The sequence below is a fragment of the Hipposideros armiger genome, unplaced genomic scaffold (assembly GCF_001890085.2).
Source record: "Hipposideros armiger isolate ML-2016 unplaced genomic scaffold, ASM189008v1 scaffold_147, whole genome shotgun sequence".
NCBI classification, from domain to species: Eukaryota; Metazoa; Chordata; class Mammalia; order Chiroptera; family Hipposideridae; genus Hipposideros; species Hipposideros armiger.
This window is the reverse complement of record NW_017731497.1, coordinates 195,809-222,268: the sequence shown is the minus strand read 5'-3', so window position 1 is coordinate 222,268 and position 26,460 is coordinate 195,809. Positions and strand designations below refer to the sequence as shown.

The 26,460-nt window shown below is 35.5% G+C and overlaps 1 protein-coding gene across 1 annotated transcript in view; it reads left to right on the top strand.

The window, feature by feature from the left end:
- Window positions 1-969: 969 nt before the first annotated feature.
- Window positions 970-26,460, top strand: part of ICE2 (interactor of little elongation complex ELL subunit 2) — a 62,387-nt gene continuing 36,896 nt past the window's right edge. Inside the window, exons 1-9 of the mRNA XM_019650775.1 lie at window positions 970-1,061; window positions 2,009-2,142; window positions 3,849-3,953; window positions 10,121-10,373; window positions 11,306-11,425; window positions 21,191-21,328; window positions 21,922-22,038; window positions 22,656-22,815; window positions 23,768-23,949. Coding sequence (XP_019506320.1) covers window positions 2,102-2,142; window positions 3,849-3,953; window positions 10,121-10,373; window positions 11,306-11,425; window positions 21,191-21,328; window positions 21,922-22,038; window positions 22,656-22,815; window positions 23,768-23,949 — 1,116 coding nt within the window. The 5' untranslated portion in view covers window positions 970-1,061; window positions 2,009-2,101. The remainder of the gene's footprint in view (window positions 1,062-2,008; window positions 2,143-3,848; window positions 3,954-10,120; window positions 10,374-11,305; window positions 11,426-21,190; window positions 21,329-21,921; window positions 22,039-22,655; window positions 22,816-23,767; window positions 23,950-26,460) is intronic.

Below are 26,460 nucleotides of genomic sequence, written 5' to 3'. Positions count from 1 at the left end.
ATGTTAAGAGAAGTATAATTTTTCTGTTAACATAACTTTAAACATCATAAATCATTCTGAAATTTAGAACACGCTTTCCTGATAGCACACACGCTGGACTTTGTTCATGCAATAAATTTATGTAGCTCCCTGTGTGGTCTCTGTCTAGAATGCCCTTTCTCATCATCTTCATCCTTCAAATTCTTCAAATGAGCTGACATGTCAAATGCGCAATGTGCTAACTGTCATATATAACTACTCAATAGAAGTCTTTAGCTAATTCAAAGCTGCTTTCTGTCCCTCTCACTAGTAACTTCTCTCCCTTTCTGTATTCACACGATCTTTCCTATATACTTCTGTTATGTAGCTTATCATTTTCTATTGTGTTTTATAATTATTTAATGTGAATATCTTAGATGCCCAATGATCAAAAGCTCTTGGAAAAACCTGTATTCGATCTTAGTCCTATGTGTATCCAGCACCAAGCACAAATCATAAGTGCTCAATAAATCTTTCCTTAATGAATGAGAAAAAAGCTAGTGCAATTGAGAGACCGCTGGTGGAAACACATCAAAAACGGGTTGGGGATGGAGTGGAGACATTATGTGCAGGTACTGTGCTGAGAACAGTTCACCCCTTATTTCATTTAATCGTTTCAAAAACCCTACGAAGTATCTCTATTTTACTGATGAGGTGTCAGAGTTAGGGAAGTTAAAATAGTGGGCTAATGTCATAAAATGAGTCTGGGTGTTTCCAGTACTATACTTGTCGCCGGTCCTCCCAATTTATCATCCTCCGCAAGGTGGAGGACTTTTTAGGGGAACATGCAGCCCCCACCGCCTTCCAGCCCGCAAGGCCGGGAAAGCTTAAGTCTCACAATTCCAGACCCAACTACAGCGGTATGCGGGCTGAGGGGCGGTCCTTTCGAGCCACACGGGCCCCGCCCGTTGCGTCACTGGTGACGTCATCACGCAGTGCCGTGGTAGCGCAGCCACGACCTTTAAATACGGGCCTCCCCGGGTGCCCACGGCAGCGTGTGGAGTGGGGACGCGGCCCGGGCCAGAGCCGCCGCGGACCGCGAGGTGGGCGGAAAGGCTGCTTTGCAGCTGCGGCACGGAGGGCAGGGCCCTGCTGCTTTGCAAGCGGGCGCGCTCGTGAGGGGCGGGAGGAGGGAACATGGCGGCCCCCTCGGCCAGGCCAGGACCCTCGACTCCTGGCTCTGGCGCGGTCCCCGCCCTCGGCTTAGCGCGCCCCTTAACCTGCCTTCCTGGAACCTTGTTTCTCTTCTCCTTCAGTCCCTTTTCTCTCAGGCACTCCTTTTGCCTTCGTCGACTCTGCCACCCCAACCCTACACTGGGCTGAAATGTTTGAAAGCTGGGTTAGGTGGAAGCCAGTCGGGCCTGTCCAGTGCCCAGAGACCAGCTCCTAAATTGGACTGTTTCTCACGCCGACTGTTATCAGTCCGCCCGGGGTGACAGGAGAAACGCCGAACGTGGCGCGGTCAACCCATATTTGTAGTCCAGGTGATTCCTCTAAGTGAGCCTATGAAATGTCAAGTTGCCTGGATCTCGGCCTCCTCAAAACTGACGTTCTCTCGGAGAGGTTTTTTGATACCCAGGAAGCGTTTGGCTTCCATCGCTTGCCAGAATCTCCCCCATAACAGTGTATATGATTGGGGAAATGGAAGCAAGATTTATTTTGGCAGCAAGGGAGTTGGGGAGAGCTGAGGTAAGACAGCTCCATGCCAGAGGGATGTAAGGAAGTAAGCAATGAGAACACCGCTCTGTTTCTGCTCTTACTTCGCAGTGTTGAGAAAGGAACGTTCCTGGAGTACATTAAATGGAGAACTTCTCCGACATCATCACTGCTGCCCTACTACAAAGAACTGCGGAACGTTCCCCTGTCTGCTCTGTTCTGGTTTAGGTGCCTGTGTCAGTTGAGGGTTAGGTGTTAGGCACAGGCTCTTCCTCACGACACCTGGCCCAGCCAGTCGCCTCCTTTTTAATGTTGAGCTTCTGTTTTTCTTCAGGTTGTGTTGATTCTGGAGAAGCCCTGCTTCTGTTGGAGCCTGCGCTGCCAGGCAGCAGAATTGTAAGCTAGAGTGACGCAGACATCTAAGACTATGAGCTCCATCGTGGCTATGGGTGAACCAAGGCTGAACTGGTGAGTTGCATCTGTTTGTCATCACCTGAAGACAATTGAGGTGGGAACAAGGCTGGGTTAGGAAAGGAGGGTTTCTCACCTGGAGAGACTTGGAGGAAACAGAAAAAAGAGAAGTTCAGTGGCTCACCATTTACCCCATCCTCATCTTCACATACTGAGCATTTTTGAGATAGCTGACTGCATTTTCTCTCCTAAAGTGGCAACAATTCGGCACTCAGACTGCTACTAGGTACAGTTCCATCATGTATTCATGGTTGGTCTCTTAGGAGAAATGCTAGAGTTTTTATGTGTCCCAAGAGCTTTGCCCATTTCTATACAAGTAATAAAAAGACACCCTTTCAGAATAGACAAGCTTCTTTTTGTTATATTAGAATCTATATCAAGTGATAACTGGAAGTATGTTAGAAGTGTATGAGAACTTCACAAATAGAGGACTCAGTTAAGGGGCTTTGTAAAGATCTAATACGTGTGCTACTTTAGATTGATGTCACACATCTACTGAGCATCTACTCTTTGCTAGCCAAGGAGAGTACACAAGTTATGAGATTATAAAGATGATTAAAATAGTGCCTGACTCGAAGATTTAATTAGTATGTGCTCAATTAGTACTTGTTTATTGCAAACAATGCTCCCTCCCTCCAAGGAGCTCACAATCCCTGAGGCCCATGACTTTGTTTTTGTATGATGTGCAAAAACCTTAAAATGTAATGAGATGTCACAGATACAGTACCATAATAAGTAATAACCGCGCTGGTGCGTAGCAAGTAAGGCATTCTAATTTTACCATTTATACCTTAATGGTTATTATTTTGGATAAATGCCTTTAAAAACAGTAAGAAATGAGTATGGAGCAAATATGCTAGAATTTCCCATTTTGGGAATGGGCCAGCCAGAAGTTGCTGTTTGATTAGAAGTATACACATTTATGCTTCTTGCCATAAACTGTGTGTTCAGATGTTTTTACATACTATTGACATTGTGAAACCAGATGTGGTTTAGGGCCTTTGTATAGTATTGTAGTCCCGGAACTACCCTTTTCCTACTAATCTTCGTCCTCTCAGATTAGTAGTCCTCAGTGTTTTTAGTTTTTTAATTCCTCAGCATTTATTGGATGGTTACTCTATGGAAAGACTGATTATAATATGTTAGTCTCTAAATTACTTATGTTATAGAAAAGCATATATGACCATAGGCAGGTTTTAGTAGAGACACACCGTTTATCACATTTGCCAACCTAATGAAAATAGGTAGGATATGCAGTCTTTCTAGTGTCTTTTGGCCTAGCATAATAGTGTGTGAAACAAAAGTAAATTGAGAAGCATTTTCTGTGACTAACCAAATATCTTAATGTTAGGCCCAGAGCCAGAGGTGAGCCCTGTCTCTGACAGACCCTTTATTGTACTTTAATCAGTTCTATCTTTAACGCTCTAGTATCTCTGGCATTTATTTAATTGGATACTAAAGGAAAAGCAAGGCTGGTGATTAGAACTGGAGAGTTTCAGAATGGGCCTAGACTAAAGCTACCCAAGAAGGAAAACATCTAAACTCACACATTTGGTCCATGAAATTAAAATTATTAAGAGGTGACAGTCTAGGAAAGGAGATGTAGAGGGCATGTAGTTATAAATTACAATTGCACCATTGTGTTGCTTAATCTAGCATGAGATTTTGAATGTCAAATGCAAGTAAATTACTTTGCTTCACAGGGATGTTTCCTCAAAAAATGGACTTAAGACATTTTTCTCTCGAGAAAATTATAAAGATCATTCCTTGGCTCCAAGTTTAAAAGAACTGTGTATTTTATCTAACAGGTAATATGTTTATTTATTTCCATATTTGATTGTTATTTTTCTAATAGTTGAAGTTTTACATCCCTCTGTCCACTATTCAACATTCAAATAATAGAAATGTAAAAATTAGAAAATAGAAGAACCCAGTACCCAATGCTGACCACTCTTTGGTATATATCTTTTCAGACCTTTCTCCACACATGAATAGATATATATTAAAACAAAAATGGGATTATATTGTAAATACAATAATACTATAAGTACTGTAAAACTGTTTCGCAGTTTGTTTTTTTCATTTAAAATATTTCGTGTACTTCCATGCTACCTGCATATAGCTCGATCTTCTTAATGGTTGCGTATTACTTCATTATATAGATATGCTTTTCATTTAGCTTGTCTTATGTTGCAAAATGTTTGTGTTCCTCTTTTTTGAAATTACAAACAATACATTGATGAACTTTTTGTAATTATTTCTGAGGTAAATTCATATAAATTGAATTGTTTGGTCAGATGGTTTATATGCTTTAAATAGATGCTGCAGAATTACCTGAGATTTCTCCTCTTCCCCTGTGTGAAAACGCCTATTAAGTGATAATTTTTCCTTCTCCCTGCTTGCCTGCCTGTAACAGCTTCTTTCCTTTGTGAATGCCTGTTTCTACTGTATTGTAGGTGAATCTTGAAACCAAGTTATCAGGTTTACTAGAAAGGACTGTAAATATACCAAATGAGAAATTAAGCTCCTTTAGGGAAGCTCAACTTCTACTGTCATTCTTTATGCGCTGCTTTTGCAATAGAGGAAGAATATTACCAGCCTTTGTATCAAATGAGACTCCATCTTTTCCTCCCTTCTCAGCATCCTTTCTGTCTATTTAGCATCCCCTTACTCCTGTATCTTTGTTCTCTCTTGATCAATACAGGGATACCTTGTTTTATTGTACTTCACAATGTTGAGTTTTTACAAATTGAGGGCAAGACCCTCCACTTGCAAAAAGATGATCACTCACTTTATTGCGAAACTTGCTTGATTGCAGTGGTCTGGAACCAAAACCACAATAGTCTCCGAGATATGCTTGTATTTAAACATGTTCAAGTTTTTCCTGTTTTAATCCTTGGACTTAAGGTTCCCTCCTAGTTACTTTCTTACCTCTTTGCTCATTTGTACTTAGACTTCTTTAAAGACTTATACATGCTTGCTGGGAGGAAATGAGGGACAAAAAATAAAAACTATAAGACATGCAGAAAACAATAAAATGGCAATAGGAAGTCCTTCACTATCAATAATTACTTTAAACAGATTAAACTCTAATCAAAAAACAGATTGAGAGAATGGATTTTTAAAAAACTTCCCTCCCTGCACATCCCACTCTAATTTGGCTTCCTCCCTCACTAGTCTAAGAGCACCCATCTCAAGATCATCATTGAGCTCTTGACTGTGGAGATACCGCACTCTCCTAGTTTTCCGCCTAGTTTTCTGGTGACTGGTATTTCTCAGCCTCTTGCCATCTTAATCTTCAGGCTTCCCATGCTGGCTTATCAGACTTTGGCACTTTTAAAAAATACTGATTTTGCACTCTTCAACCCAGGCTTTCGAATCTGAGCCTTCCCTTGATGTGTTTGTGGAATCAGTTAATAGACCACAGTGATACTCATTTAGGTTGTTTCCATTCCTTTACTATTACAAACAATGAACATCCTTTTTATACATGTATTGGTATAAGTACTGGGATAAATTTCTATAAGAGGTGGGTATGTATGTGGTTTTTTTTTTTCATAGATATTGCTACATTGTCATTAAAAACATTAAAGAAACAAGTGGTTTTTTTATTCCATCAAATGAAAAGATAAGTTCACATAAAGACAAGCAGAGGTTGTATTAGAGACAATTCCAAAAATAAATATTTCAAAAAAGGCAATTTCAGAAGCAACATTCTTTTTGCCAAACTGCATAATTATAATGTCTTTGCTAATATCAGCTATCGAAGGTTAAGACAATAGATCCCTTATGAATGTGCATGTATGGATATTTTTTAAAGCTATTTCTGTTATTCAACTTGTACCATTTCTTGGGGATAAGTAATTTCTTAAAATGTATTGTCAATTAAATAAAGAATTGCCCTTGTTTGAATCAGAGAGTGCCTACCAATTCTAGTATCCTGGGATTTAGTGAACATATATCTTAACCTTAAAAAAACTCATGATTTTAAGAACTTTTGTCTCAGCCTTCATCTTTCCTCATTAGACTAAACTTTTCTAATATTAATTTTCTTTATCCTGCCATTGCAGGATAAAATAATTTATCCTAAATTATTTTAATGGTTCTTCTCGAGTGCAGTTTTCTTCAGCATATCCCAGGCATGGCTTACAGTCTTGGTAATGTGAGAGAGAGGACATCTTGCTCTGTAGAAATCTTTTTTTTCCCCCCCTAGAATATGCTTGTTTTTCTTTAAATTTCTATATAGCACAAAATAATTTTGAGTATAATTTACATTTTAGTATAGAAAAAATAAAGATGCAAGGCATTGAGTTCATGTTTCTAGTTTTTTTGCTGAGTTTTATTAAGTTTTGTTACAGTAAGGAATGGATATTGAGACTATTAATTTACAGCTGTTTTCTTGACGGGAAACTAGGAAGAACATAAAATTTTTATTAGCCATAATTTTGTATTTTTTATGTTCTTTAACATTTTGGAAAATATTAATACTTCTAATTATACTACTTTCAACAATGTGAGGTTTTTATTCAACCCTTCTTCCTCCATTGAAAAGTAAACATTTGCCTGTTTTTAAATTAAAGTATCTGATTATAGATGTTTGTAACTGAATTTTAAGCCGACAAGGGAGAAAGTAGCTTTAAATACAAAAAATATTATCAAATTTTAACATGTTTAATATAGAAAAGTAAATCAAACTCAGGAGGTACGGGTGGACTTTAGATGGAGTCTAGAGGCACCATCTCCAAATGCTACTTAAAGAAGCTACTCCAAATGCTACTTACCCAAACCAGTAGACTTAAAAAGTAGGAAACTTGACATTTTGAATTCTACCTTTTTTCCATAGAAACTTTAAGTTAAAAAGGAGAATCGGTAGTTGACAAAATGAAGGGGGAAAACTTCAAACCATCAACTGAAATAAAATATAATGCTGTAAATGTGGATAGAGAAACCCTGTCAGATGCTTTTGGCTTGCAACTGATGAAGATTTTGACAGCAGTGCACATGGAAATGATCTTGATGTGCTGCCATTTCATTCTTTGCTGAATGTAGCCAATTTAAACTGCTAGAATTTCTTGACATTCCTACTCTGGCATATCTGAGTCAGCATCTTGTTGCTGCAGCAGCTTAATTAAATTTGCCAGTTTGTGCCACAAGGACAGACATGTTCTCATATTCAGAGAGACAGCTGTGAAGCAGTATTGTTAAGAGTTGCGGACACAATACTGTTAGGTTTGAATAGCTCTCAAGACATTTTCTAGTGAGAAATCAATTTGCTGTAATACATTTCTCCCAAGATCAGCAGTTAATATTCATTTTGTTAACCTAAAATATGCTTATTTTTATACAGTTATTGGAGAAACTTTAGTTGTTAAGCATGTCTTTTTTCACCTGTATTATTTTCAGAGCCAATCTAAGCATCCTTATTTTAATTTCCATAATTCTTTTCCCATTCACTAACCACCTCTTGATTAGTTTTCCATCCATAGTTTAGCTCTAAAAGAGTGATCTTGAATATTTTTGCTTTATTTTGGGGCTCCGTTTTTTTCCAAAAATTTTGGAATTTTTACTGTATTTTAGTATTGTAAAGTTTCTTTAAAACAAATCAGTGTTAGTTTTGGATGGAGCTTAACCCATCTTTATCCAGACACAATCTAGGGTGGTAATTCTCAACCTTATCAGGCCAAAACGCTCCCACGTCTCATAACATATATTTATAAGAAATGAGACACCACCTTTACTACCGTGAATTGAAATTCATCGATAATAATAGCTACAGACACAGTATTTAGAAATAATGTCCTAGATATATTAATGTGAAATAGAACAATAATTTGTTTTAATATGTAGTTTAATATGTAAATGCATGGGTACTTCATTATAGAAGATATAATGAAGTAGTCAGATGCGTCAGCTTAAGTGAATAAGGCTGGATATAACAGAAGTTAGATAAACTGTACCATAATGGAACCATAAGAAAAATTAAAGAGAATAAAATGTATTGTTAGGATAAGTAAAAACAGACCAGACTTATTTGTGTATAACAGAAAGCCTGAAAGGACCTTTGATAGTTGTGCAGGACGCCGCCATGCATTACAGGCATATACTATCCTCACCTCTGAATGCCTTTAATTCTTCCCCTTTTTTGACAGCTCAGATGCACCCAAAAGCTTCCAGAATTCCCTGAAGGAATGAATACTGTCACAATTGAGAACCACTGCTCTTGAATATTTCTTACCCCTCTCCTTTTCCCCCCCTAATCCCTGATTTCAATGTCCTCAGGAGTCTTTTAAGTCACCTATTCCGTATGTTCAGTTTGGAAACCTGACAGCACCATGGTCACATTGTACTGATGTACCTGTTTACTTTTCTTTCTTCTCCATTCATTTGTCTGATCCACTTGATTGTAAGGTCCTAGAGAGTAGAGATCGTATTGAACTCCATGTTGGTTGTATCTCCAGTGCCCAATATAAGGCTAGCACATGGTAGTCACTCAATAAAGATAAATGAATGGAGGAGTGAAGAATGAATCAACAAGCATATATCTTATTAGTTTCCCTTCCTCTTGGATTATTGTTGTTTAATTTGGAACCAAATTATAAGGAACAGTTACTGTGGTGAAAATTAGAATTATAGAAGCTAAGGAAGTGCAGTTTGTGTGTGTGTGTGTGTGTGTGTGTGTGTGTGTGTGTGTACTTGAAAACTCTTATTAAAAATGTAGATTACAACAACTGAATAGCAAAAATAGAGACATTGTGAACAAGAGAACACATTTGTATTCATATACCTTAATTGGGGTGGTAAGGTGATTTTTTTTTTTAATTGGGGGTAGTGTTTCATAAACAACTATGGTAACAGGTTATCTAGCCACTCACTACTTTTCTCTTCTAGTATATTTCATTGTAAATATGCCAAGATTTTTTTTTTTGCATTCATACAAAACATAAAGACATTTCCATGGATTCAACCATGTACATGAGTGATAGAGGACTGTACAACTTTTTTTTTTTTTTTAAGATTTTATTGGGGAATCGTGGGAAGGGGAACAGACAAGTTGTAGTCCTTTCGTTCTTCAGTCGAGTTGTTGAGGAAGTTGCTTCACTGGCCCATGTTGATATTATCATTGCACTCTTCCCGGGTGAGGCAGATCGGTCGCCAGCCTCTGGACGGCCACTCATGGCAGCTCTTGGCAGCTCACTGCAGCAGGGGCTGCAGCCTACGCCATTGCCGGGGACCCACGGCAGCCCAGCTCCAGGTTGAGCTGTTGTTCACCATCTTAGCTGTAGAGGGTGCAGCGTCACTGGCCCTCATGTGGGATCCGAACCAGAGCCCCGCTGCTCAGAGCTGGCGTCCCAAGCCTGCTCTTAGCCAATGCGCCACTCGGCCAGCCCTGTACAACTTTTCTAAAACCACTATTGCTTCCATAAGATTTGGCACACGAGTTGGAATTTTCTTTTTAATTCTTGAGATAATTCAAGCAGAGGAGACCAGAGAATTTAGAATCCCAGTGAATTTGTTAACTTCAAGCTTGTGACCTCATCATATCCTATCCTGCTTTTTGCTGCTTTTGTTAACCATATTAACTGATACATCCTACTGAAGAATTTAAGCATTAAAAAACAACTTGCATTGTAATAAAATGTAAACACAAAATACCTGCATATGTAATTGGAAGAGTGATTTACCCCTCTTCAGTAAAGGGGGAAAAACTTCCAAAATGAATAACATGTCTATGGATTATACCTCTTCCTCTCCATCAGATAATTGAAGGTAAGCTTGTAATGTGATCCTATCCTGCAGAATACTTAATTTACACCAAATAGCTAAATATCAAAATGCAAGTGGCAAAGTTAGATAATAATCCAGAATTTACTGTGCTAATCATGCTATATTCTCCCTGGTGATTAAGAATCATGAAGTTCCATGATAGTAATCTTATGTGAAAAGCACATATTTGTAAATTGTATTTTTTTTCCAGACGTATAGGAGAAAATTCGAATGCCTCAGCAAGTTCTGCAGAAAATGAGCCGGCAGCAACTCAAGCAAAGGAAAAAGTTAAAACCACAGTTGGAATGGTTCTTCTTCCAAAACCAAGAGTTCCTTATCCTCGTTTCTCTCGTTTCTCACAGAGAGAGCAGAGGAGTTATGTGGACTTGTTGGTTAAATACGCAAAAAGTCCTGCAAATTCCAAAGCTGTTGAAATAAGTAAAAATGACTACTTGCAGTACTTGGTATGTATTCTGTTCTTCAGCTTCAATAAAAAATATTTAAAAGTTAATCAAGAAATACTTTAAATTTGCGTTTATGTTTTTACGTGCAATCATATTAACAGAAATGGAAAATGAAAGGAGTTTAATTGATGGACAGATTGGTGCATTAATACTTTTGTTCTATTGCAGTTCAGGCATTTTGCTCTAGTTATAAGCATATTTCATCCCTTTTCATCTTAAGTACTTGCAATAGAGCTTTACATGGGTCATTGAACCAATTTAAAATTTTTGTTTGAGACTTTAATTAAGTAGCTTCCAAAGCTTTGACTATATAAATGATATTGTGCTGAACATCATTGTTGCAAACTGTGTTCATATCTATGATTGTTTACTTAAGAAAATTTTAAAAATAAAACTTATCAAAAGCTATACATGTTTTTAAGGCTTTGATCTGCAGTTACACATGGGTAAATTGTTCTGCAAAAAGTTTACACCAATTTGTATCATTAATATAGGGCATTACCTTCTTGCCGCTAATTTGATACGGCAGACATGGTGTTCCCTTGTTTTACACTAATTTACAATGATTACTAATGAAAATAAGCATTTTCTATATGTTATGTGTTTATAAGCCATTTCTATTTCTTCTTTCGTAATTTGCCTATTTGTTTTGTTTGCTCATTTTTCCATTTAGGTGTTTTTTTAAGTTAATTAAAAGCATTTTATAAAATAAGTGTATTAATTCAAGCATGTATTGTAATTATTAGTCATTTGCTTTTCCATTTTTGAGGAGTTTTTCATAGCAAGTTTGTCATTATTATATAATAATTTTTATTAACTTCTTTGATTTTTACTTTGGATAGGATACTTTTAATTGTTCAGCTTCAAATTAGAAATGATTGTTTTTAACCAACCTTCTCATTCCAAATATATCTACTTTTTAAAAAAATCAGGATATGAAAAAACACGTGAATGAAGAAGTTACTGAATTCCTAAAGTTTTTACAGAATTCTGCAAAGAAATGTGCACAGGATTATAACATGCTTTCTGATAATGCTCGTCTCTTCACAGAGGTAAAAAAAATCATGTTTACTTAAACTGCCAAGTAATAGGCAATTATAGCATTTTAAAATGTGTGATGATCCTGCCAAAAGCATATAGAAATATCAATATTATCACGTTAGAGACCAAATTGTATGTAGGTCTTTTATTCCTCATGTGTTTAAATAATAGAAATATTGTTCTGACACCTCAAAATCTTGTACTGTATAGTATGTTCATATTTGTTTTTTTTCTTTTAATGATTCAACTACTATATTTGAGAGTTATATTTTTACTCACATGGATGGTTTGATCTGATGCACTGATTTCCCTTAAGAGAGAATACTCATTTAAGCAGTTATCTTGGTCCTTAAAAATCTAAACGGTCCTTTAGAACTTAGTCACATAAATTTGTATTTATTACCTTCATGATAATAATTACCAGCCACCAAATAAATTACAACTATGAGTTCATTTTTTGATACAAATCATACAAGTTTATTATTAGGTTGTTGAAAAGTCAATGACATATTGTTTCTCTTTTTTGTTGCAAAAATGCGTCATGAATTTTCCGACAACCCAATAGTAAAGCATGTAAATCAGTCTGCCTTGTACCCTACCATTATTAAGTGGGCCTAGGACAAATTTATAATACACTACTTAAATGGTAACTATTAATATATACAGTTGACCCTTAAACAACTCAGGGGTTAGGGGAGCTGACTTACCTGCGCAGTTGAAAATTCATGTATGACTTTTAACTCCCCCAAAACTTACTACTAATAGGCTACTGTTGACCAGAAGCCTTACCAATGACATAAACAGTCAATTAATACATATTCTGTATGTTATATATTGTATTCTATTTGTATTATATATTGTATTCTTACAATCTAGAGAGAAGAAAATGTTACTAAGAAAATCATAAAAAGAAATAATACATTTGCAGTATTTATTGAAACAAATCCACATATGAGTGGACCTGTACAGTTCAAACCCGTATTATTCAAGGGTAAACTGTATTATTGTAGTAGTATTGTAATCCAGCACCAGTATGGATTTCTTTTTAAACCTTTAAAACTGGTCACTATACACAACAATGTGATACACTCAACACTATTGAACCCAGCACTTCAACAAAATGGTTAAGATAGTAAATTTTATGTGTATTTTACCATAACTAAAGAAAAAACTGGTCACTGTAAATTGGAGCAGAGGGTATTAGTTTTACCTTTCTTAACATTTTTTTATTATTATTTTAAATTAAATGTATTGAGGTAACATTGGCTAATAATTTTATATAAATTTCAGGTGTATAACACAACATCTCTATACTCCATTGTGTGCTCATCACTCACAGTCTAGTCTCCTGTGGTCACCATATATTGTATTTGACTCCCCTTTACTCTCTTCACTGTCTCCCTATCCCCCTTTCCCTCTGGTGACCACCATTCTGTTGTCTGTATCTATGAGTTTGTGTTTCCTTTACAATTTTTTATTTTTGTTTATTGTCTTCCTCCACAGTGCTTGTAAGTACTGTTTTGTGCACTGCTGTGTTCCCAGTAACTAGAATAATGCCTGACATACAGTAAGTGCTCAAGTGCTCAGTGTAATTATTTAAGTGAATATAAAAATGTTTATTAACAGAATACGTTATTTGCTAACAACCAGCATTAAGTCTTGTTTTTTAGGCAGATTGACTTGCAGCACATTCTCTCTAATTTGTGTTTTATATCTCCACCCCAAAGATTCATTGATATTTTTCTAATTTCTTTTACTATTTTAAAACTTTAATTTCATGTTATGAAATGTAATATACTTATGCAAAAATATATAAAACAACTATATACAACTTAACAAAGACTTACATACTGTACACCTATGTAATTCCCTTCCAAGTCAAGAAATAAAACATTACCAATAACCCAGAAGCCCTTTGTGTATCTTTCCTAGAGAATAACTTTCTCCTTCCTGAAGAGATAATCACTATCCCAAGTTTGGTGTTGATAATTTCGTGACCCCCCAACCCCAACCCCCTTTTCTTTTCTGGTAGTTCTTCAGCCTCTTTTGCCTGTTTTTGATTTTACCTGAATGGAATACGGTACTTTGTTCTTTCATATGAACAGAATTCTTCCTTCTGTCGCTCAGTATTATGTTTAGGAGATTCATATGTATGTGTATTTATAGTTGATTCATTTTCATTTCTGTACATTATTCCCTTTCATGAATAAACTAATTTATTCTGTTGATCAAAATTTGGGTTATTTACAGTTTGAAGCTATCCTAAAAAATGCTCTGAAAAGTCTCAGATTGTCTCTTGGTTTCTACTGGGTATATCCCTGGGGGTGCCAAAAAACGTATACAAGTGGACACTTTGATCAGCGTTGCTCAAGCAGTAGTTCGCCGTAATCAGCAGTGTCTGGACACTGATGGTAACCATTTTGAGCACCTCTTGTCAAACATCACTTGTATTCATCTTTTGTAATCAGTATGTATTGAGTATTACAATTTTAATACAGTTTTCTTTTCTTAAAATGCATATACATTTTTTGGCACCCTCTATATATATCTAGGAATAGAATTGTTGGATCATAGAGTATGCATACTTTCAAATTTAGTATATAATGTCAAACTGTTTTCCAAAGTTATACCACTTTACATTCCATCCAGCAGTGTTTGTGAGTTTTGTTGCTCCATATCCTCAACAATTGATGCTTTACACTCACTTTAGTTTTAGCCTATCCAGAGGGTATGGTGCTATATATATAATAAGACTGCGCATCTTTTCATATACATGTTGCTCATTTCTTGTGAATTGACTGGTCAAGTTTTGCCCTTTATGCTGGATATTCCATTTATTGTTATTGATATGTGGGAGTTATTTGTATATTCTAAATACAAAGATGTTATGGGTTATATATGCTGAAAGTTTGTGGGGTTTTTTGACAAAACAATTTCCTTTAATCTACAAGTTCCTCCTCCATCCCTTTCTTTTTCTTAAAGTTAATCTTTCCTAGAACCTGAGTCATTTAATCTGTAGAGTTCCCCAGTCATAAAAATTGAATCACACACAATGAACTATTTTGTGTCTGGCTTCTTTCATTCAGCATTTTTTTGAGATTCATCCACCTCGATGCAAGTATCCATAATTTGTTCCTTTTTCTTCCTTTTTATTTTACTGTATGGTTATACCAAATTTGGTTTATACGTTCAACTGTTGATGAGCATTTGTGTTATTTCCAATTTGGGGCAATTATGAATAAAGCCATTATGAACATCCTTGTCCAAGGTATTTTTGGAACATATGCTTTCATTTTTCTTGAGTAAATAGTAGGAATAGCCGGCTGAGTGGCTCGGTTGGTTAAGAGCTCACTCAAAAGTTTGACCTCTGAGCAACAGCGGTTCAAGTCCCGGCCCGAACTGAGCAGCCGCTGAGCTGCCAACAGGTGGCAGGATGGCTCAGCTAAAAAAAAAAAAAAATAGTAGGAATAGAATTTCAAAATCATATGGCAAATGTAGTTAAACTTTATTAGAAACTGCCAAACTGTTTTTCATAGTGGGTATACCATTTTACCGTCTCACTAGCAATGCATGAGTACCGGTTGCTGTATGCTTTTACTAACAGTATCATTAATCGTTTTAATATTAGCCAACCCATTATGGTTTTAATTTGTATTCCTTGATGAGGAATGATTGAACATCTTTTTATGTGCTTATTAGCTTTGTATATATCCTTTTGTTAAATATCTTAAAATTTTTTTTGCTGATTTTATTGGTTTTTATTTCTGAGCCTTGAAAGTTGTTTATATATTCTGAATATAAGTCTTGTGTGTGTATATATATAGTTTACTCCCAGTTTGTGACATGCTTTTTAATTTTTTTAAACAGTGTCTCTCAACAAAATTTTAATGAAGTTTAATTTTTAAAATGTCTTATGGTTTGTACTTTTATATGTTCTACATGGAAATATTTGCCAACCCCACGTGATTCTCATCTGGGGTCACTTTTACTCTTTTACCCTTACCCTACTCCCCTACCCGCCCCCCACCCAGGGGATTTTATCAATGTCTGGAGACATTTTTGGTTGTCCCAACTGGTAGAGTGCTACTGGTATCTATTGGCTAGAGGTCCAAGATGCTGTTAATCATCCTACAATGCACATGACATCCCTCACAACAAAGAATTATCCAGCCCAAAATGTCGATAGTGCTTCTGTTGAGAAACCCTGATCTAGAGGTTTTTATGGTTTTAACTTTTATGTGAATGTCAGTGTTCATTTCAAGTTATTTTTGTACAAGATGTGAGGTTTGGATCAAAGTTCATTTTTCTTTCATATGGGTATCTAGTTCTAGCATAGTGATTTTCAACTGAGAGTGATTTTGCCTCCCAGTGGACATTTGTTGATGTCTAGAGACATTTTTCGTTGTCACAACTAAGGAAGGAGCACTTCTGGCATCTAGTGGGGATAGAGCCAAGGATGTTGCCTAAGTATCCTGCAAAGTTCAGGACAGCCCGCACCACAAAGAATTATCTGGTTCAAAATATCAATAGTACCAATGTTGAGAAACTCTGCCTAGCACTGTTGGTTGAGAAAGCTATTTTTTCTCTTATTGAATTACCTTGTTACCATCGATGTGTGGGTCAGTTTCCTGACTCAGTTCTATTGATTAATTTATGTATCTGTCCTTTTGCCAGTACCACCTAATCTTGTAGTACGTTTTGAAACCATGTGGTGGAAGTCCAGCAACTTTGTCCTTTTTTGAATTGTTTTGGTTCTTTTGGTTCTTATCAGTCTTTCGCATTTCTACATAAGTTTTGGAATCAGCTTGTTAATTTCTACAAAAAAAGGTAGGTGAGATTGTAGTTAGGATTGCTTTGAATCTATAGAACTTGTATCTTACAAATATCTCTTAAAATAGTGTTTAGCTAGTTCGCTTTTCTTTTTAAATAAAACCTGTCCATCTTTTGTCTTAATTAAAAAGTTGAATTGTTTACATTCATTATAATTGATGTATATGGACTTGTTTATGGTTTCTATTTGTCTTTTTCTAAACTTCTTTCTTGTACTTCTTTTGAGGAGATTTGACTTTTCCCCCTTTCATTAAACTATATGTCTACATAGACCATAGAGCATTTTGATTCTTATCACATCCCTCCTGATTGATACTGTTGTTTTAATGCTGTCTCTTTTTAAAATCTACCTACATTATTATTTTATATGGACAGTGTTTGTTTTAATTTATCTACAAATTTTTCCATTTTTTTCTTCTCAAATGTACAATTTGAGTTCTTCATTATTCCTGTAATGTTATATCTTCTAGATGTTCCTTTGATGAAGGTCTCTTATTGATGAACAATCTTTTTCGTTTACCTGGACATATTTTTGTATTTTGTTTTCATTCTAGTAAAATAGTTTTACTTTACACATAATTCTAAGTTGACTGTTTTATTTCTCAACATTTGAAGATATAATTCTTTTTCTGACTCATGGTATTGCTATTGAAGAGTGTGTTGTCTGTTTAATTGTCATTTCTTTTAGAGAATCTGTCTTGCCTCTCTGACCAATCTTTTTTTTTTAGCTGAGCCATCCTGCCACCTGTTGGCAGGTCAGCGGCAGCTCAGCTCGGGCCGGGACTCGAACCGCTGTTGCTCAGAGCTCAAACTCTTGAGCAAGCTCTTAACCAACTGAGCCACTCGGCCAGCCCCTCTCTGACCAATCTTTATTTTTGTCTTACAGTTTCAGTACAATGTGCTTTTTTATAAAATCCTACTTGATTCACTGTATTTCTTATATCTGTGGATTCATATCCTTTATCAGTTTTGGAAAATTCTCAGCCATTTTCAATAATTGCTTCTCCATTTTCTCAATTCTGTCTGGGATTCCCAAATTTCCTAGGTTAGACCTCAGTCTGTCTTCATTTTTATTATTATTATTATTATTATGGTAAAATATACATAATATAAAATTTACTATTTTGACCTTTTTTTTTTTTTTTTTTAAATTAGGGGATAGGAACAGCACTGGGGAATTGGGGGAAGGGGAACAGACAGTTGCTGTCCTTTTGTTCTTCAGCCTAGTTGTGGAGGATGTTACTTCACTGACCCAAGTTGGCACCATCATTGCACTCTTCCCGCAATGATCAGTCGCCGGTTTCTGGACGGCCGCTCAAGGCAGCTGCTGGCTACATACGGTAGCCCTTGGCAACCCACTGCAGCAGGGGCTGCAGCCTAGCCGTCGCTGGCGACTCATGGCAGCCCAGCTCCAGGTTGAGCTGTTGTTCAGCATCTTAGCTGTAGAGGGCAGTGTCACTGGCCCTCACATGTGGGATCCGAACTGGGGCCCTCTGGTGTCCCAAGCCAGCTCTTAACCAACGCAACCACTCGGCCGGCCCCTATTTTGACCATTTTTAAGGACAGTTCATTGGCATTAAATACATTCACACTGTTGTGAGCATATTTCTACCATCCATCTCCAGAACTTTTTCATCTTCCCAAACTGAAACTCTATACCCATAAATAATAACTCATCATCCTCCCTTCCCCCCAGCACCTGGAAACCAACATTCTACTGCCTGTCTCTCCGAATTTGTCTCTAGGTACTGCATATAAGTGGAATCATACATTTGTGATTGGCTTATTTTGCTTAGCATAATATCTTCAGGGTTCAACCATGTTATAGTATGCATCAGAATTTTCTTCTCTTTTTTAAAAAGTTTATTTTTAATATACAACAAAATTTATCATCTTACCCATTTTTAAGTGTGAAGTTTAGTAATATTAAGTACATTCATATTGTTGTGCAGCCAATCTCCAGAACTCTTCATCTTACAAAAGTGAGACTTCATACCCATTTCTGAACTGTTTCTGCTCAACACGTCTGACACCAAATATGTGGGGGCCTTTTTTCTCCTGTACAAACCAGTTCTTCAGCTCTTCAGATAGTAAGCCTAGGGTTTGCATGACCCCCTTCTCTGGCTCAGTAATCTGTTAGAATGGCTTACAGAACTCAGGAAAGTACGTAGTTTACTTACCATTTCATTTACTATAAAGGATACAACTCAGGAACAGCCAACTAAGAGAGGTGCATAGGGCAAGGCATAGGGGGAAAGGGCATAGAGCTTCCATGCCCTCTCCAGGCACGTGTGTTCCCTAACAGGAAAATCTCTGTACCCCATTGTTCAGGGGTTTTCATTGAGGCTTCATTTTGTTGGTATGATTGACTAAATCACTGGCTGTTAGTGATTAACTCAATCTTCAGCCCCCTTCCCTTTCCTGGAGGTTGGGGAGTGGGGCTAAAATTTCCAACCCTCTAATCATGACTTGGTCTTTCTGGCAACTGTCCCCCATCCTGAAGCTATCTAGGGGCTACCAGTCATCTCATTAGCATACAAAAGACATACTTATCATTCAGGAGATTCCACAGGTTTTAGGAGATACGTATGTCAGGAACCAGGGACAAAGACCAAATATATATTTCTTATTGTATTACCGGTTAAACAGTAACTCCCAATTCCCCCCTGCTCCCAGCTCATGGCAACCACCATTCTACTTACTGTCTCTGTATTTGTCTACTCCGGGTACCCCCATATAAATGGAATCATATTGTATTCGTCTTTTTGTGACTGACTTATTTTATTAGCATAATGTCAAGATTCACCTATGTTGTATTATGTATCTAAATTTCCTTCATTTTTAAGGCTTAATAAATATTCTATTATATGTAGATAGACATTTTGTTTCTCCATTGAACATGTGTATATAAATACCTATTCAAATCTTTGCTTTTCAAGGCTTAAATGTAGGAATCTCATGTTCAGCTCCCTACCTGATACTAGAACTGGTTGAGGCATTTGCCCTCAAGCCACCTCATCTTTCATGGGTTTTCTTACTGCTCACTGCTCCTGCTACTCCTCACTCTAGGTGTTCAGGGTTTACTTATTTATTTATGGTCCTTGGAGATTCTCCTTGCTTTTTACCAGGTCCAGCAATGCATTAAAAAGTGTTAGCTGTAATCTATCCAAGACCTAGTGTTTTTTGGGTAAAAGTGCTCTTTAAGTACCTACTGTACCTTACTGCCAGAAGTAGTGTCTGTTAATGTTTAAGTTGCAAACATGTACGATATCATTTTCTTTTTTCTGGCCCAAAACAAAATTTAGGGAGCACAGTAATTTTCACTTTTCTTTGTAATGATAGATCTGTATTGTATACATTAATGTGTTTTTGGTATATTTAGCTTTCAAGATGTTTTTAGTGTTAAACAACATTTAGGGGATGGGTACTGGGGAACAGCCTGAATCTCAGCCTTCTTTGTTCACTCTTAGCTGTTTTTCAAAGACAAGTACATTATTAGTTAAAAACCTTTTTTATTAAACATACCAAATAATGATCCATTAATTGCTTAATACCTACCAGTTGTGAAATACCTTTAATAATATATAATATATCTGCATATAGGTGTAAAACTTAGATTTTCCTTTCACTCTTTATCTTACCATAATTACTGAATTAAGCGAAACTCAGTTATAAGCACTGTAACATCCAGCAGAGTTTTACCAAAAAAGGTGTGCCAACAAATCTCTAACCAGAATAGTGTCTATGTCATATAATTGTCATATATTACTTTGCATGTTCAGATTCTTGCAATGACTGCCATACGACAGGAAGGTCAGGGGTGAAAATTAACTAATATTATAAATGAGCAAAGATATGCTGATCTGAATTTGCAGTTGACTAGGGTTTTTTAAAACAAACAGAACTTTTCCATGTTAAACCAAAACTGCTTAATTGCAAGTAATATCTTGGATTGGATTAAATATTAAGAAATGTATTGAAAAGCATAGATGGAGGGGGAAGATGTGAAAGATAGCTGGGAATGAGGATTAAAGAAGGGAAGATGGGGATATGAAACTATAGATGAAAAGATATGCTGTAGTAAAGTTACTAATTTGTAACTTGACACATTTGATAAATGTCTGAAGGGAAAGGGGACATTGATATAATATAGAGATACGCTTATTGCTAACAACTTTTGTAGTGTAAAATATATTCTAAAAGGTTCAGATTAGGTTCTTTGACGAGAAGAAAAAATACAAGATAATGTCTGTGTGTTTTTTTAAATTATAACCTCCCATCCCCACCCAAAACTGCTATGCTTCTTTGAGTTCTTTACATGTTATCACAAGTGGCATATATACTGCTTGGGTAAAAATGTGAATTTTATTTCCTTCCTGATTTCATTTCCTGGTAAGTTATTAATATTTTGAAAGCAGTTTCAAGAGAAGAAAAATACTCCATATTTGAATTAGTTAACAACATTTCTTTTTTATTTTTTAGATTGTGAATTAGAATGACCTGTAAAATAACTACCTCGTTAATTTTTTGTGCTTGGGAATCTTTTTAGGATATTAAACTTATTTATTTCTGATCATTCATGTAACTGCTTTTATTGCAGTAAAGCTTGTTGAAATTTTCATGTGGCTTTATTTCCTTGACAGTTTCTTAAATAGCATAGAAAGTATGATGTGTCTTCTCTGTTTAATTTTAAATTTTAATATGATTGCTAATTTTAGTATTATTAAATATCAGTATTTTAAGAAATTAGGTTAAAAAGAATTGTTATGAAAAATAAGAGAGTAAATCAAATAAGGAATATATAATATGCCTGGATTGTTAGAAGTTTAATGAAATGAGGCTAATATTTGAAATGAGTAATTATATAGTCACATATACTTAAATTATTTTTCTTGCATTGTTAGAGAAGTACAATACAAATTGAATTCTTGGTTTTTATTTCCTAGAAAATTTTAAGAGCTTGCATTGACCAAGTGAAAAACTATCCAGAATTCTATACCCTCCATGAAGTCACCAGCTTAATGGGATTCTTCCCATTCAGAATAGAGATGGGATTAAAGTTAGAAAAAACCCTTCTGGCATTGGTAAGTTTACCATATGAAAATATATACTTATTTTTGTCTGAAACATCATCTGTATTTCACATAGATAATATTTATGTTTGAATTTTGAACAATGAGATATAACTTTTTAAAAATTCAATACAAATGTGTCCCTTTTTGTGTTATGGATCCCAATACTCCATGTTTTAAAAATGTCACTATGCACTTTATTTCTTGATTTTCTTTTCTTAGTTTCCATCTTTATGTTCCTGAACACAAGCAGAAAGCCCTTTTTTTTAAAGGGGTTTTACTCACAATCGTATTGGAAGTAAGTGTATGTAGAGAGGATATTTTAGAGTTTCTACTATACCCTGTGATGATCTGTACCTCATAAAATGAGAACCTAGAATTTAAATTGGCAGGGAAATCTCCACAGCACCCTTGTGTTGTACCCTTTTTTGTGTTGGCCGTCAAGCAAAAAATGAAAGTCTTGGGTCAAGAAGGCTCTAAATTTGACATTTGCGTTTGGTAGAATGAAGAATTTTAAGTTAAAAGTTTCATATGATGAAAGGATACTTAAGGAAAATATATATCAAGATTTTTTGCAAGAATACATTTATTTTTTTCTTATTTAGGGCAGTGTAAAATATGTGAAAACAGTATTTCCCTCAATGCCTGCAAAGTTGCAGCTCTCAAAAGATAACATATCTGCTACAGAGACACCGGAACAAACAGCCACCGCTACGTATTATGTAAGTAGGAAGGTAGCTTGGGATCTTCCTATGTAATCTTCTGTACCTCATAAAATACAGATAACCTGATTGTCCCAAAGCCCCCTTCCAGAATTTCTCCCTTCTTTTTTTTTTTTTAAAGATTTTTATTGGGAATTGGGGGGATGGGAACAGCGCTGGGGAATTGGGGGAAGGGGAACAGACAAGTTGCTGTCGTTTTGTTCATCAGTCTAGTCGTGGAGGACGTTGCTTCACTGGCCCAAGTTGGCACCATCATTGCGCTCTTCCCGGGCAAGGCAGATCAGTTGCCGGCTTCTGGACGGCCGCTCACACTGGCTGCTGGATACATACGGTAGCCCATGGCAACCCACTGCCATAGGGGCTGCAGCCTACACCGTCGCTGGCGACTCACAGCAGCCCAGCTCCAGGTTGAGCTGTTGTTCAGCATCTTAGCTGTGGAGGCCAGTATCACTGGCCCTCATGTGGGATCCGAACTGGGGCCCTCTGGCATCCCAAGCCAGTTCTTAACCATCGTGCCACTTGGCCGGCCCCAGAATTTCTCCCTTCTTTTTATTACTTTATTAAAGAAATTTCCAATAAGTATAATCAAGTAACAAGCTATGTATGTTGTTTTTCAGGATATTAGTAAAGATCCAAATGCAGAGAAGCTTGTTTCAAGATATCACCCTCAGATAGCTCTAACTAGTGAATCATTATTTGCCTTATTAAATAATCATGGACCAAACTACAAGGAACAGTGGGAAATTCCAGTGTGTATTCAACTATTACCTGTTGCAGGTTTGTGATTTGCCATGTCAGGTAATGCTCTTAAGAGAAGAGTTGCAACAGTTCTAATTCAGCCGTATAAATATAGGTGGTCATTTGTCAAATACAAAAATCTAAGTTTTAACTTGAGGATGTAAGTTTGACATTTATATTCAGTACAACTTTTTAAATATATAGTGCTACTATAGAATTGTCACATAAATAAATGAGCTGTTAGATCTACAGAAACTGTAATCGTGTTGAGTGGTGAAGAGGCAGTTAGAGAAATCATTATGATTTAGGGTGGCCAGAATCCATGAAATGGTGAGGTTCTTTTATCTTTCAGTGAAATGAATGAAATGCAATACTTTATAGACAATCTCAAATGGGGAGTTTCCAGGACTTATTTCATCTGTTGCTGGAATTCAGAATTAAAATAGGTCTATACTTATGAGCATTGTTAGTCTCTCTGTTGACAGTAAAACTAATATTTGCCCATAAATTCCACACTGTACAAAAGATTACTCCCTTTCTATTTTGGTTCATATGTAATAATTTTTTTATATCTTCCAGAATTAATATTATATATAACAACATATTATAGTAAATGAAGGACTGTGTCTAATGAAACAAAACTACAAATTAAAGTTAAATGTAATATATTCTCTGTGGTAAACATTTTATCACTTTTTGAAAGCATAACCCTGTAAGAACTGAGTAATAATGACAGTCAAACCATAAAAAGCAGTAAATCCTTTTTAAAAATCATTAGAACATATTTTTCTTGCCAGTCATATTCCTTGCGCTTAGATCCCTAAGGGACTTTACAGATTTTCTAGTTGAAGGGTGACAAATATAGTGGACTTGTGCTACCACCGTCCTATCCTCGTCTCTTTGTTTAGCGACCCTTCTGTCATACATGTTTTGTTTTGTTTTTTAATATAACTGCTAGAAACTAATCACCCCCTTCTGTTTCTGTTTTAAGGTTCAAAACCAGTTAAAGTAATTTATATTAATTCACCACTTCCCCAAAAGAAAATGACAATGAGAGAGAGAAATCAAATCTTCCATGAGGTTCCATTAAAATTCATGATGTCCAAAAATACATCTGTCCCAGTCTCTGCAGTATTTATGGACAAACCAGAAGATTATATATCTGAAATGGATGTATGTAATGCTTTTTTTTTTTCCTTAAGGGAATGTATTTGTTTATTCTATTGAAGCCTAAAGTTTTATGTAAGTCTCTAGTAGTTAAAAATCTAGGCTTTAGATTGAAACTTAAAATTGAACCCCAGGTCAAGCTAGGCTTTAGGCAACTAATTTAACTTCCCTCAGCCTCATTATTTTCTCCTTTTATAAAAGAAAGGTGATAATACTACTTCACAAGCATTAAGTTTGATATTACCAGTATATGTAAATAGCTGAGCTCAGTCTTTAGTATCTCTGTACTATAAAAACTCAGTCAATAATGGTTATAATTGTGGTGGTGGTTTTGTTTAATTGGTCTCATTCATATTTAAGAGTTTTTAAGTATGAAAAGGAACAGATGAGTTTGACTGGTACAAAAAGTGTGTGGCCAGATTGTTAATCCTTTTCAGTATACTTAGTAGCTCTGTGACCTTAAGCAAGCTATGTAATCTCTCTGAGTTTGCTCATTTGTAAAATGGGTATCATGATATTACTAACGCATAAGATTATTAATTAAATGAATTAATACATGTAAAGCATTTAGAACATGTTGAACTCCATAAATACTATCTTTTATTATTTTGTGTATTTAAAAATATTTTCCATGATTATTAAAGTAAGACAGTCTGTTTATACAAAACTTTCTTCATTTATTCCACAAATATTTATTGAGCAGATACTGTTCTATGCACTGAGGTACAGCAGTGAATAAAAATAAAGCCTCTTTTCTCTTGGAGCTTACATCAGTGGCAGAGGGCACAGATAATTAACAAAACAATAGCAAAAAAGCTGGTAGTGATAAATATGCTATGCAGAAAAATAAAGTAGGCTAAGGGGAAAGAGAATGGAATGGGATTATTTTAGTCATGATCAAGAAGGCATTTCCAAGGACAGGAAATATGAACAGAGACTTGAATAAAGTGAGAGAGCAAACAAAATTAGAAAATAAAATAGAAAAACATTTTTCTTATTAATACCTAAGAGCTTGTACTATTTTAAGGATATTGCAGTTTTTTCTTTTATATTTGTTTATATGTTTTTCTCTGCCATTTGCATTTTAATATTTTTATAATGTATAGGTCATAAAGCACTTCAACTTTTCTCAAGTTTTCTTTTTTCACATTTTTAATCTACCTGAAAACTGATAAAAAGAAAAAAATCAAGTATTTGTCTTGCTTTTCCAGTACTAACTATACTTGAGGGTAATGATAGAATATGACTGTCATCATTTTGTAGCTCCTAATAAAATAGTGAATCTAGGTAATGACCACCATCAGTGGCTGTTAAAACAATGAGAAGATCAGTGAGGAATTTTATAATGGATGCATTAGGTTAATGACATTTGATTGTAATGTCACAAGAAGAAAGATAACCAGACATCATTAGCCTCCTGATGAAAGTGGGAATCCACAGTATCACATATAACATATAACCAAAAAAAAAATTGTACCTGAATCTGATCAAGCTCCTAGATCATTTTAATAGGAAATTCCAAGGATAGAAGAATGTGCTAAATGACACCACAGGGATGCAGAATGTGGACATTTTTACAGGAGAATTAATCTGGTTTATTCTACAATTATCTGGTGGATGTGAGAGTTCGCACAGTATCGGGGAGAGGCATTTGACAAATTAGAAAAAATTAAGAGATGTCAACCAAATGCAATGTAGTGATCTTGGTTGAATACTGATTCCGATAAGCAATTGTAAAAACACATTTATCACACTGGGAAATTTGAAGGCTTGATTAGATATTTTATGACATTAAGGAATTATTTTTATTGATGTAATTAATGATATATTTTATAGAAGAATCCTTTCACAACTCCATGCTAAAATATTTCCAGATAAATAATATTTTTAATTTTATCTAAATTTATTCTGTTGGGAGTAAAAGCATTGTTTTTCAATTAATTAATTTTTGGTGTTATAGTTATTAAATTTGTTCATTTTATTATGATTATATTATTTTCCTATTTCTTGAATAGGCTATGAGTGATACTTCTGATTTTTAATGTTTAGTGTTCTAATTTTTGTTGCTTTTTAAGTATTCTGTAATTATTTTAATTTCCTCTTTGGAGTGTTTTTTCATTTCCAGGTGCTTGGGTTTACTGTTGTTAATTTATGTTTTTCTTAATGATTTTCTAATTTTATTTCCTTCTAAACAGCGAGTAAGACCTTAGCAGATTCTGCTTTGTGCTATATTGATATTTTCTTTGTATATTAATTTATAGTCCATCTTTCAAAATGCCCCTTGGATTTTTGGGAGGGAAAAGGTATATCTTTGTAGTCTATATGTATGTATGTGTGTGTGTGTGTGTGTGTGTGTGTGTGTGTGTGTGTGTGTGTGTGTTTTCAGTCATTCATATATATTTGTTTCAATTATTTAATGTTATTCATACTTTTCTATGCTTCTATTTATTTTTACTTAGAGACAGTGTACCATTGGCCAAATTCAGTTGTGTTTCTGCCAAATTTCCCTTTTGTCTT